Source organism: Mesocricetus auratus, unplaced genomic scaffold (assembly GCF_017639785.1).
Source record: "Mesocricetus auratus isolate SY011 unplaced genomic scaffold, BCM_Maur_2.0 Super-Scaffold_100007, whole genome shotgun sequence".
NCBI classification, from domain to species: Eukaryota; Metazoa; Chordata; class Mammalia; order Rodentia; family Cricetidae; genus Mesocricetus; species Mesocricetus auratus.
Window position 1 is genome coordinate 56469437 of NW_024429191.1, and position 13140 is coordinate 56482576.

At 49.0% G+C, this 13140-nt stretch overlaps 2 protein-coding genes across 3 annotated transcripts in view; both read left to right on the forward strand.

Moving 5' to 3' along the window:
* Phf12 (PHD finger protein 12) overlaps positions 1-4908 on the forward strand; it is a 44776-nt gene extending 39868 nt beyond the window's left edge. Inside the window, exons 11-15 of one of the 2 annotated variants that reach the window (XM_040749224.1) lie at positions 454-597; positions 1835-1933; positions 2702-2784; positions 3257-3395; positions 3684-4908. In XM_040749224.1, the coding sequence (XP_040605158.1) occupies positions 454-597; positions 1835-1933; positions 2702-2784; positions 3257-3395; positions 3684-4018 (800 nt within the window). In that variant the 3' untranslated portion in view covers positions 4019-4908. The remainder of the gene's footprint in view (positions 1-453; positions 598-1834; positions 1934-2701; positions 2785-3256; positions 3396-3683) is intronic. The other variant, XM_040749225.1, reaches the window with a different exon arrangement.
* A 1961-nt stretch (positions 4909-6869) lies between these two features.
* On the forward strand, positions 6870-13093 carry Dhrs13 (dehydrogenase/reductase 13). The gene is made up of 5 exons (XM_005077092.4): positions 6870-7080; positions 7167-7285; positions 8737-8860; positions 9020-9331; positions 12138-13093. Exons 1-5 carry the CDS (start codon positions 6954-6956, stop codon positions 12587-12589), a joined length of 1134 nt encoding a protein of 377 aa, XP_005077149.3. The 5' UTR covers positions 6870-6953; the 3' UTR covers positions 12590-13093.
* Positions 13094-13140: the final 47 nt, after the last annotated feature.

Genomic DNA, 13140 nt, shown 5'->3' on the forward strand with positions numbered 1-13140 from the left:
CCTGTCTGCTGCCTTCTGGGTTTACACAAAATATAATCAAAGATGAAGAAAAGGAAAACAGCCAAGCTGAGCCAGTGGGAAAGAACAGAATCACTTAGCGGATCACTTGGTGTTAGTTAGCAGAACAGAACCAAGAGCTTGCTTCTACCTGTGGAAAACCTCAAGTCGGAAAGAAAAGAAATGAATTTCTCTACACAGAGAATGAGTAGAAAAGATCCATCCAGACCTTGCCCCACAGGCAACTGGGGGTTGTTGGTTCTGCCCTTTATTTACTTAAAATTAGCCTACCTTACTACAAAATCCCACTGCATTGGGTCCCTCCTCATTATAAATAGCATGTGCGATACCCACTCTCACACCTGGCTCCTCTTTGGGCTTTATACTGTCTGAACAAAAGTCTTGTCTACCTCCACATCCCATCTCAGCTTTCTTGATTTTCTCTTTGGTTGCTAGAAATCGAGATAAATATGTTGGATGAGAAGCTGATCAAGTTTCTGGCCTTGCAGAGAATACATCAGCTTTTCCCCTCCCGGGTCCAAGCTTCACCGGGCAGTGTTGGGACACATCCGCTGGCTTCCGGAGGGCACCACACAGAAGGTGCGCGTGCACATACCTGCCACCACACCATCAGATCTCCTGTCTGATGTGTGTGAATGACCACCTTGCTCCATGGAGAATCTCCACTATCAGTAGCGCAAAGTCTTTGTACCTTTGTTGACGGGTTTAATAAAGCACTGTGGTTTTTTTCTTTCTCAGCATGAACAAGATGAACAACAACTTTCTGGTCAGACTTGGGGAGTTTGCCATAACTTTGTTTTATACAAGTCCACTTTGATTCACAGCATAGCAGCTACCAGTACTTTGGGGTATATGTTGTATGCTTTCTGTTCAATTACTTTGTAATACTTGAATTAGAAGGGCTTCCCAAGGTTCAAGGTGAGAAATAGAAAAACAGTAGGTAAGCTTCCTGGAAATTCTTCTCAAATGTTAATTGTGCTTTGTTATCTCTGAGCTCTTAGCCCTTAAGGGAGGGCCTTGATGCTTCAGGAACTTAAAGTACTGTGCCAGTACTATCACAATCCCAAAAAAAGCCAGGATGGTGGTGCATGCTTATAATCTCAACTGAGCATGTGCAGACATATCTCTGGGACTCACTAGCTGTCCAGCCTAGTCTACTTCTCAAAAAAAAAAAAAAAAAAGACAATATGAGAAATAACACCAAAGATTGTTTATTCATGTATATTTGGTCACATGTGTGTACATGAACACACACAAAATGCAAATTTGTAAATTTTAGATACTCCCACTCCAACTAAATCCAAAGCCAGTTTTTGTTTTTTGTTTTTTTGTTTTTTTTGTGGGTTTGTGGATGGGTGGGTGAGTGGGTGGTGGTGGTTGTGGTCCTGGTCCAAGGGATCAGATCCATTGGCTTTTACTGGGCAAGTACTGTACAACTAAATTATCTCTTTGAACAGAACCCATGGGCAATTGATGTGCTCATTAAAGCTTAAGAAACACTGGCCTATGCCTTATGTTTTTCCATGTTCTCTGTATCTTCAGTTGGAATATCCCTGTTCTTTACTAGGAGCCCAAGAACTTAAAGTACTAATGTCCTAACATCTCTAATGAAGATCTTTCCTAGACTGTATTGGAGATGCTGGGGTGGGATGAAGCCTCCCCTGAAGCAGCTCTCGGTCAGGTGTCAGTCTGCACATGAGTCACCCAGTGGGACTTTTTTCTAGGCCACCAGCCAAAGATCCAGATTTTGTTGGTTTATGTTTGGGTCACAGGTTCTGAGTTTCTGAATGATCCTATCCCTATGTTTGTCTTGTAGTGCAAAGAAAGGAGGTACAGGCCCGAGCTGTGTTCTACCCCCTCTTAGGGTTGGGAGGAGCTGTGAACATGTGCTATCGAACCCTCTACATCGGGACAGGTGAGCCAGCCAGGAAACTGGGAGGGGCACTGGATCTTCAGCCTGATGGACACTTACAGAAGCCCTTTCAGGAGTTGATGGGTCTAAGTAGTAGTTGTCCAGACCAGAGAGACTAAGGACCTAGACAATGAGTGGGTCCTCCCTTGGCTCAGGCCTTTTGCTTTAGCTGCTGCTCACTCAGTATCGTCTGAAGCATTGTAGGGACTTCAGGGAAAGGACACTTCCTACCCTTGGTGTAATAGGCTCACACATAACCCTCCTTTATTTGTTTATTTCTGGTCATCGAGATTATTTAAGATAGGGTTTCCTATATATAGTCCAGACTGGCTTAAAATCATGCCTACCCTTTTGCCTCAGTCTCTCAAGTACTAGAACTATAGTTGTAGCCCGCCACACCTAGGTCACCCCTTATCCTGGAAATTGCTCTGTGAAGTGCACTGTTGTGTTCACTTAGATGCACCATCCTCTTTTGTAACTCACTGCTCCATCTGAGTAACAGCCACATATTCTAAAGCAGATTAACTTTAGAACAGCAAAGGGAAGTGCTGGATATGTAACACACATCTGCAATCCCAGTACCTATGAAATGAAGGCAGAGAGGTCAGGTGTTCAAAGCTACCCCATTACCAAAAAGAAAGAGGGCTTTTAGCTCCCTTGAGGTTTCTACTAGCAGCTACCCAGAAGCTAACTCCCTTCTCTTTCACTTCCCCTACACATACACCTTACAGTCTGTTCTCTGCCTTTTCCTTGACTCCTGCCACCTTGCAGGAGCTGACATGGATGTGTGCCTTACAAACTATGGTCACTGTAACTACGTGTCCGGGAAACATGCCTGCATATTCTACGATGAGGTGAGGGGCAGAGATGGGTGGGAGGGAGATTCCCAACCTGAGATGTTTCCCTAGCATTGGGCTCTGGGACGGGGCAAGAGTGAGAGACTTCTCCTTTCCTCTCCTTCTGTCTGTCTTGGAGAGAAGAGTCATGTGAAAGGGCATTCCACCATGGCAGTCAGCTTACAGCAATGGGCCATTACTGCAACTAATGTTGCTCACATGAACAGCTGAGGGAGGCCACCTCAAAGCAGGGGAAGGGACCAAAACCAAAGGACATGCCCCTGAGTTTCATCATAATTACGTGCCCCTGAATAGCGGATCAACAGAGAATGAGTGGGGGTATGGAGTCAGTAGGGCAGTCTTTCACAGAGAGGCGAGTCTTGACAAATTCTGTAACTAAGGAAGAGTGTGAGAGCAAGTACTATGTCCTCTCCCCTTCGCCCAAGGCTTCACACAGCAACCATACATCATGTCTCCCCCTCCTCCTCAGAATACCAAACATTATGAGCTGTTAAACTACAGTGAGCACGGGACAACGGTGGACAATGTGCTGTACTCATGTGACTTCTCTGAGAAGACCCCGCCAACCCCCCCAAGCAGTATTGTTGCCAAAGTGCAGAGTGTCATCAGTAAGTTGCAGCAGAGGCCTGTGACCACACAGCTAAGGTCCCAGTCACCTTGACCACGCTCATTGTCGGTAGGCCTGAGAAAGGTCACCACGAATCAAGTGCTGAACACCCACATATGTATCAGACCTTTCTGGGGACTTGAGACTCCACCAGCCCCTTCTGAGCATCCCTCATTCCTGATTATATAGTATGTAGAATGGGGAGATGCAGAGGTCCAGTCCTGCCAATCAGCCCAGATAGGTCAGCTGTTCACTGTTCCCCTCCTATGATCATCCCCCTTTTTCCCAGGGCGCCGCCGACACCAGAAACAGGATGAAGAGCCAAGTGAGGAGGCAGCCATGATGAGTTCCCAGGCCCAGGGGCCACAGCGGAGACCCTGCAATTGCAAAGCCAGCAGCTCAAGCTTGATCGGGGGCAGTGGGGCTGGCTGGGAGGGCACAGCCTTACTGCACCATGGCAGCTACATCAAGCTGGGCTGCCTGCAGTTCGTCTTCAGCATCACTGAGTTTGCGACCAAACAGCCCAAAGGCGATGCCAGCTTGCTGCAGGATGGGGTTTTGGCTGAGAAGCTATCTCTCAAGCCCCATCAGGGCCCTGTGCTGCGCTCTAACTCCGTTCCCTAGGTCATTGGCCTAGACACCCACCCAAGACTCCTGCAATGCAAAAATGTACACGAACCAAGCCCGGGTGTTTTCTATACCAGAAACCCTTCAACTACAATCTTTGCATGAAATGAAGAAAACCTTTTGACTGTTTTTTAAGACTTTTTTTTTTCTTTTCTCAAGTTCTAGGGGGCATTTGCACATATATTTGTACTCAACATTTCATGGGAAAGCGGCAGACCCGAGCTGAGGAACAGCATGGGCAGGGAGGGGAAGACCCTGGTCTGGACACTTCCAGCACAACCCCTCCCCCGCCTTCTGCTCTCTCCCCCTCGACCACCTGCCCGCTGTTGTAAAATAATCAGAAACTTGTTCTATTTTGTGGCAGTGACAATAGTTTTATATTAAAAGAAAAATACAGTTTTCATACAGCAAAATCTATACAATATCATTGTTTTATTTAATATAAAGATCGCTACCCACCCCTTCCATGGTTCCCACCCTACAAGTTACTCTCCCTTTCTGCAGCGGTTGCACTACAGGTAGCTACTGTGTATATGGACAAATGAAAAATGAATTCTTTTTCTGGCTGTCCATCTATTTTATTTCAAATAAGGAAAAGTGTATTTGGATTTTGTGTAAATACATCTAGTGATGACTTTTTTCAATGTTTTTAAAAACTGTACAGTACATGTGGTAGAGTGTTTTTCTCAAATGTCTATTGTAGCGAAGGCGTTTTTGTCGTAAACCTGTTCCGTGTCTTTTTGTTCTTGCCACTGCTCTTCCTGCTCACCCAGTTCCTTCCTTCCTCTTCTCCACGACTAGTACCGATGTACATAGTAATTGTAATGTTTTAGACTTTACAGAAACTTTCCTGTATTCTGTATATAAAAAACCAAAAATACTTTAAATTATGTTTTCTGCCTGTCTGTCCTACCTGTCATCACCCTTAGAGGGGACCTTCCCTGGGATACCCTTTTTTTTTGCGCCCTTTGAACAATTATCAATCTGAGTGGCCTCCAAGGGAAGATGTTAGTGGAGTGATCCTAAACTGGGTGAGGGAAATGGAAAGGGGAACACTTGGCTTTTAGGTGTGTTGTTTCTCTGGAGAATTGTAATATGGTAAAATCCGTTCTCCAGAGCAGGGGCCCTCAGGCTTCCTAATGCTGTGGCCCTTTAGCACAGTTCCACCATAAAATTGACTCCTCACTACTTCATAGCTAACTTTGCTACTGTTGTGAATTGAAATATAAATATCTGATATGCAGGATATGTGACCCCCACCCTATGTGTCTCCAACCACAGACTGAGAACTGCTGCTCTAGACTGTGACTTCTGTGTACCCTGAAGACTTTACTACTGTTCTCATAAGGAAATACTCTGCTGTGTTATTCTAATTCTAAAGCCCTGGGCATCCTCACCAAGCCAAACTCACCACTTTCTTCCCAGAGACTAAGGTGAAAGTTCTTCCTGAGAACGATCTCCTAGGAAAGAGCTGTTTTGGCAGTATTCTGAGTGGTACCTATTTGTTTATTAGTCTATTGATGAGGTTTGAGGATTGGTTTTACATCCATAGCGCCTATGATTGTGCTCCAAAGACACCGGGCAGTTAAATAGGGAGTTTCTTTCCTCTGGTCTCTGAAATCTGGCCCTGGCTCCAAAATATAGGTGTAGTGTTTTGTTTTTTTGGGGGGGTTGTTTTGTTTTTGGTTCTTGGAGGCAGGGTTTCTCTGTGGCTTTGGAGGCTGTCCTGGAACTCACTCTGTAGACCAGGCTGGCCTCGAACTCACAGAGATCCGCCTGCCTCTGCCTCCCGAGTGCTGGGATTAAAGGCGTGTGCCACCAACGCCCGGCACAGGTGTGGTTTTGACTGCCATTCTACTTCCACTGCAGGAAGGACTTCTGCGACTCCTAAAGGCAGAAGCTTTGTGTTCTGTGCACTGTCGGTAGGTTATCCACACTTGATGTAGGCATGTCATAGGTCAAGTGTTAAGTCACTGTCCTAGGCAAGGTCCCTACCACGAGTGCCTGCACCCACGCCTCCCTAGCTGCCCCTGCCTAGCTTACCCTTAGTTCTTTCACCTGAGTAATAGGGTGTCTGCCTACTTCTACTATTTGTGAGAACTGTTCCACAAATTACCTCCCAGCATTTTTACTGCCTCTTTTGGAAAGCAGGGGTCAGAGATGGAGGAGCATCTCTGTAGTACCCACTTATTTTGGAGGTTGAGGCAGGAGGATCTCGAGTTTAAGACCTGCCTGGGCCACCTAGAGAACTTCCTCAAAAACCGCGACAAAGGGATGGAGTCGTAGTCAGGAAATCACATGGTTGAATCCATACCAATTCTGTCAGTGCCATGATGAGAAGCCTCACTGACCTGTACGGGGAGAGCCCTTAGAAGCTGAAGGCTGGATAATGAGGAGAAACGAGTCAGTTCATTGAGTTCCCGGGAAAGCAACACGGGCCCATTCATGTACACAGGACTCCAGATTGAGACACTGAGCTACACACACCTAGAGTAAACAGAGATGTTCATTCAATCACACGCGTTGGTGGAGACTACAGATGCACACACAGCCTGGAGGGACTCCCGCCATGGGCACACACACCCACGCAGACCTCTCACACATGTGCGCGCCCAGAATCCAGAAGCACGCCCAAACCCTGAGCGGTGATCTTAAGGTCACGGGCATGCACACACCCACCAGTCCCTCACACAGATGTTTCCTGTACATACCTGGCATGCGCTCCTGGGAGTTCACGAGCCTAGGGGGCGCTCCCAGGGCTCCAAGATGTTCGTCCAGGCACGCCGCCAGGGCACGCAGACGCACGCCTAGGGGGCGCTCGCACGGCCCACGCACGCGCGCACACCCCTGCCTAGCCACTCGCCTGCCGCCGCCCTCGCGAGGCCGAGGCGGGAGCGACGAGGCCCAGGCGGGAGCCAGGAGCACAGCCGGCATGGAGACGCTACTGTTGGGCGCCGGGCTGCTGCTGGGCGCCTACGTGCTTGTCTACTACAACCTGGTGAAGGCCCCACCGTGCGGCGGCATCGGCAGCCTGCGGGGTCGCACGGCCGTGGTCACGGGTGAGTTCGCGCGGGCGGGCGGCGGGGAGGCCGGGCGGGTGGCCGCGGCCCGACCGGCTCAGCTGGCTCCGGCCCGCCGCCTGCAGGCGCCAACAGCGGCATCGGGAAGATGACAGCGCTGGAGCTGGCGCGCCGGGGAGCGCGCGTGGTGCTGGCCTGCCGCAGCCGGGAGCGCGGGGAAGCGGCCGTCTTCGACCTCCGCCAGGTGAGGCCACAGGGGGACGCGGGCGCGGTGAGCCTGGGACACGGAGGGCGGAGCAGAGCGACGCGAGGAATCAAGATCTGAGATGAGAGAGCCGCACTTAAACACTGAAGAGGATGCAGTGGACACACGGGGAGGAACATCAGAACCAAATCCCGCAGAAGGCTTACTGAAGAAAGGAGTTGCTAGTCTTGAGATGTTTAAGGATCAGAAAGAGTAAATGAAGACAGGTGTGGTCCCAGTACAGGACCGGGAGCTCAAGGCCACCCTGGGCAAAGGAAAGACAAGGAAGGAAATGGTTAAGCTCATGAAGCATCAGAGCAGGTGCAAATGCTCACACAAGCGAGTCTGATTCGAGAGACTGGAGGGGGGCATAAGAAGAGGAATGTCGTAAAGGGGCTCTAAGCCACAGCCAGCTTCTGGAGGCCCTTACAGATCCCAATGAGGAGTTTAAGACAGCTGAGCCCTGAGAAGACCCTTCAGTAGGCTCTGGGCCATCCCGATGGCTTTTTTAAATGAATTACCTATACTGCAGAAAATAAGAGAGTCGATGTCCATAGCACACACCTTTAATCCTAGCACTTAAGAGGCTGAGACAGGTGGATTTCTGTGAGTTCAAGACCAGCCAGGGCTACATTGTAAGCCCCAGTCTCCAAAAACTAAATTAATTAAGTTAAAAAGTGCTTAAGAGCCGGGCGTTGGTGGCTCACGCCTTTAATCCCAGCACTCGGGAGGCAGAGGCAGGCGGATCTCTGAATTCGAGCCCAGCCTGGTCTACAGAGCGAGTTCCAGGCCAGACTCCAAAGCAATACAGAGAAACCCTGTCTCAAAAACCAAAAAAAAAAAAAAAGTGCTTAAGAGAAGACCAAAGTCTGTTACTGCTGGTCACGGTGCACACCTGTAATTCCAGCAGTAGGGACTGAGGAAGGAACTTATGAGTTCCAGGGCAGCCTGAGTTACAGAGCAAAGTTCAAAGGCGAAAGGCTGTATGTAGTAGATTTTAAGGTAAAGGATAATGGAGAGAGGGGATAATAATAACAAATATCTGCACAGTGCTGACTGAGTATCTTACATATATTAACTCTCTAACTCAGGCAGGTCTTGAACTCATGGTTCTTTTGCTTCAGGTTCCTGAGTAAATAGGATAACCAGTGTTTGCCACTACACCAGACCTAACATGTATTTTATCTGATTTAATCTTCACAACTCTTTTTTAGTAGAAAGTATTATCATCATCGTCATGTCATTTTACAGTGAGAGAACAGAGGCTCCAAAAGATTGTCTGGTCTGAAGTCACACTCTATCTAGTTAGAGGCAAAGTTGAGATTTGAATCCACACACCCAACACACTCTGATGCACTGGGGAAGGCTTAGGTCATAGTGGGCAGGCCCTCAGATGCCTGGGAGGAGAAGGGAGGTGCCTGGTAACAATCCTAGCCCTTGCTGCTCCACAGGAGAGTGGGAACAATGAGGTCATCTTCATGGCCTTGGACTTAGCCAGTCTGGCCTCGGTACAGGCCTTTGCCACTGCCTTCCTGAGCTCTGAGCCAAGGCTGGACATCCTCATCCACAATGCAGGTGAGAAGCAGCAGGCTCTGCAGGGGGTGGCTGGTGGCCTGGAGAGGTAGTCCCTGCAGCTTGGCCCTCCCTACTAGGGACCAGCAGACACATAGATGGGGATTCTTCAAAACCCATGGGGCACCTAAAACAGCAACTCATGCTAAGCTTCTGCCCTAGGGATCAGTTCCTGTGGCCGGACTCGAGAGACCTTTAACCTGCTGTTTCGAGTGAACCATGTTGGCCCTTTTCTGCTGACACACTTATTACTACCTCTCCTGAAGTCATGTGCCCCCAGCCGTGTGGTGGTAGTGTCCTCAGCTGCCCACCGCCGTGGTCGTCTCGACTTCTCACGTCTGGATTGCCCGGTTGTGGGCTGGCAGCAGGAGCTTCGGGCTTATGCTGACAGCAAACTAGCCAATGTGCTGTTTGCCCGGGAACTTGCCACCCAGCTCGAGGGCACTGGTGTTACCTGCTACGCGGCCCATCCAGGTGAGGCTGACTGACTGTTCCTAATTGCCCTCCGTCATCTCCGTACCATACTGTGATTCCTCCCAGTCTCCTACAGAGTCACAGAACAGAAATGTGGTCAAGGAAAAACCTGCTCCTGGCTGATCCTGGAGCCACGCTCTCCTCACCTCTTATCTTCCCTTCCTATCTACAAGTTTGGATACTGACCACTGAGTGGGGATATGAATAAGTCCCTGATAATAACCCTAAGGGCTGGGGCAGCAGTGCAGTGGTAGACCAGTTGCCTTAGTATAGGCAGGACCCGAGTTTATGTTATTTGCTTGCTTACTTGGGTTTGTGGTGTTTGTTTGGTTGGTTTGGTTTTGAGACAGGGTCTCACTATATATCCTTGGCTGGCCTCAAACACTCAGAGATCCACCTGCTTCAGCCTCCAAGGTGCTGGGATCAAAGGTATGGGTCACCTTTTTTTTACTGTGCACGTATTAGTGTTTTGCCGGTATGTATATGTACTGTGTGTGTGTGTGTGTGTGTGTGTGTGTGTGTGTGTGTGTGTGTGTATGTGTGTACCCACATAGGCCAGATCCCCTTAGAACTTGGAGTTAGGGATGGCTGTGAGCATCCATGTGGTGCTGGGAACCAACCTGGATCCTCTACAAGAGTAGCAAGTGTTCTTAACCACTGAGCCATCTCTTTGGCCCCTGGTTCATTGACTTTTGTTTTGTTTCTCGAGACAGGGTTTCTCTGTATTGTTTTGGAGGCTGTCCTGGAACTAGCTCTGTAGACCAGACTGTCTCGAACTCACAGAGATCCGCCTGCCTCTGCCTCCTGAGTGCTGGGATTAAAGGCGTGCGCCACCAACGCCCGGTTTGTTTGTTTTTTTGAGGCACAGTTTTACCCTGGAGCCCAGGTTGGCCTGAATTTTTTTTAAAGATTTATTTATTTATTATATATGCAGACAGGCCAGAAGAGGGCACCAGATCTCATTACAGATGGTTGTGAGCCACCATGTAGGTTGCTGGGGATTGAACTCAGGACCTCTGGAAGAGCAGAGCAGGCAGTGCTCTTAACCTCTGAGCCATCTCTCCAGCCAGGTTGGCCTGAATTCTGTGTAGCTCAGTTAAGCCTCAAATTCACCCTTGCCTCATGATTAGATTTCAAGTGTAAGCCATCATGTCAAACTGATACCCTGGGTTTGATCACCAACACCATCAAAAAAAGCTATGATAGTGACAATGATAAGTTACCATTCAGTCAAGGAGCCCTTTCTTTGTGAGTGTCCACTATACAATAGGGTTACAGTGCTGGGACAAAAGGAGTGAGTCAGCCTTGGTCTGGAGCTGTTGGGTTCAATCTCCAGGACCTAAAAGTTAGGCCAAGGAAAACAAAGGTCGGCCAGGTGTGGTGTCACACATGTTTAATCCCAGCACTCAGAGCTGCCAGTGAGCACCTGGTCTCTGGAAAAAAACAAAGCCAAAGACCTTACCCTCATATCCAATGACAGATGTTAAAATGATGAGGCAAGATAAAGGTATCTAGAGTTCTCAGATACAATGCTTTGTTGGTGACAGTCAAGGTGAGAACTCAACCCAGCTCTGAATGAGATAAAGGGGTCTTTGAAGCTCAGAAAGCAGAGAGCAAGTACAAAAGCAGAAGTGCCTGGTGTGCTGGTGGTGAGGACAGCGGTGAGTGAGGTGATGGTGGAAGGTGAGGCTGAGGTAGAGATGAGCTTGAGTTGGAAGGGCTTAAGGTCCACTTAAGATTTCACCCTGAGTAAAACAATTCACTTAAAAAACAAAGGGCAGAGCCGGGCGTTGGTGGCACACACCTTTAATCCCAGCACTCGGGAGGCAGAGACAAGCGGATCACTGTGAGTTCGAGACCAGCCTGGTCTACAGAGCCAGTTCCAGGACAGGCTCCAAAACAATACCCTGTCTCGAAAAAACAAAAAACAAAAACAAAAAAAAAAAAACAAAGGGCAGTGGTGGGGCATACCTTTAATCCCAGCACTCAGGAGGCAGAAGCAGGCAGATCTCTAAACTTGAGGTCACGCTGGTCTACAGAGTGAGTTCCAGGACAGACTGGGGAAAAAAAAAAGATAGTGAATCCTCCTCGACTTTAGCCAATAGGTTACAATAGGCAAACAACATCTGCCCCACCTAGATCTCCAAACTGCATTTTAGAACACCGTTGCCCAAGGCTTCTTTGTAATTACAGAGACAATAACACTACTAACCTTTATTGAGCTTTTTTACAATTACAGATCCCTAATGTTCAAAACAGTGGCTAATATACCCTAGGTGCTCAAAAACTGATGGTTAAAGCCGGGCAGTAGTAGGGCATGCCTTAAATGCCAGTACTCAGGAGGCAGAGGCAGGCAGATCTCTGAGTTCGAGGATAGCCAGTTACACAGAGAAACTGTCTTGAAGAAGAAAAAACAACAACAACAACAACAACAAAAAGATAAAAGAATGATGGAGATTGGGAAGCAGGGGATGGGAATGTACAGGCTATTAGAACAGTAGAAAGGCTTCCAGTAGGAAGTGGGTTGTCCATGGGCAGTGGTGTCTCATGCCTTTAATCCCTGTACTTGGCAGGCAGTGGCAGGACTTCCTTGTGAGTTCAAGGCCAGCCTGGTCTACAGAGTGAGTTCCAGGGTAGAGAGGAAAGAAATGGTTTGTCACCCTGTGGGGCCCTGAGTACCTGGTAGACACTAACCTGGTTTCCTTGGGACTCGATTTTGCCATCTACTCCTAACTCTTTACCCCTGCCTGTTCCTGGGTCTCACGACCTTCCTTCCTCCACGTCTCCTCTTTCTTCCTGCCCACAGGACCTGTGAACTCGGAGCTCTTTCTTCGTCACCTTCCTGGGTGGCTGTGTCCTATTTTGCGCCCCCTGGCCTGGCTAGTACTCCGGGCACCTCAAGGGGGTGCTCAGACACCCCTGTACTGTGCTCTGCAGGAGGGTATTGAACCACTCAGTGGAAGATATTTTGCCAACTGCCGCGTGGAGGAGGTCTCCCCAGCTGCTAGAGATGACCAGGCTGCCCTCAGGCTATGGAAAGCTACCAAGAAGCTGGCAGGACTTGGGCCTGCAGAGGATGACGACGACCCTGATGAAGAGCCTCAGCCTCAGGGTCCAGGGGCCCCGTCTTCTCTGAGTACTCCCTACCCCGAGAAAACCACAGTTTCTGGACCTTTTCATAGCTACCCGGGCTCACCAGACTTATCTAAATTGACACGGCGAAGAATTCAGGTGAAGGCCGAGCCTTCACCTGACTAACTTTTCTAACCCCCAGGCTAGAATGCTTCTGTAGTGCAGTGTGCCTGGGCACTGAGGGGTTGCCACGTTTACCTCTGGTTGCGTTTTAGGACTTCTGTTCTAAACAGCCCTTTTCCTAGTGAAAGGAAATAAGTACTTCTACGATGGACAGTTATGTCCATCACTGTTGCTCTGGAATTTGATTTTCAGGTTTCTGAGCCCTTCCTTGAAGAGTGATCCAAGCTACACCCTCAGCTCCCGCTCGGAAGGGCCGGCGACTTTGCTATTGATGCACTGTTGTTGAACTTCGGTGAACCGACAAGCCCCTTGCAAGTTTCTAGCTGGTAGTTAATTTACCCCCATCTTACCCAGGCGGGACCAGGAGAGGACTCGGGGCAGAGACTGGGATTTGAGCTGCTCTAGGGCGGATGCCCGAGGTGACGCAGCGCAAGGTGTTATTACTGATGGGCCCCAAAGGTGCTACGGCGATCAAGCCCCCTGGAATAAATGCGAGTTGATTACAGACGCGCTGGCTCCCGCCTCTCTCCACTTGTCGGCCCCGCCCTCCGCCG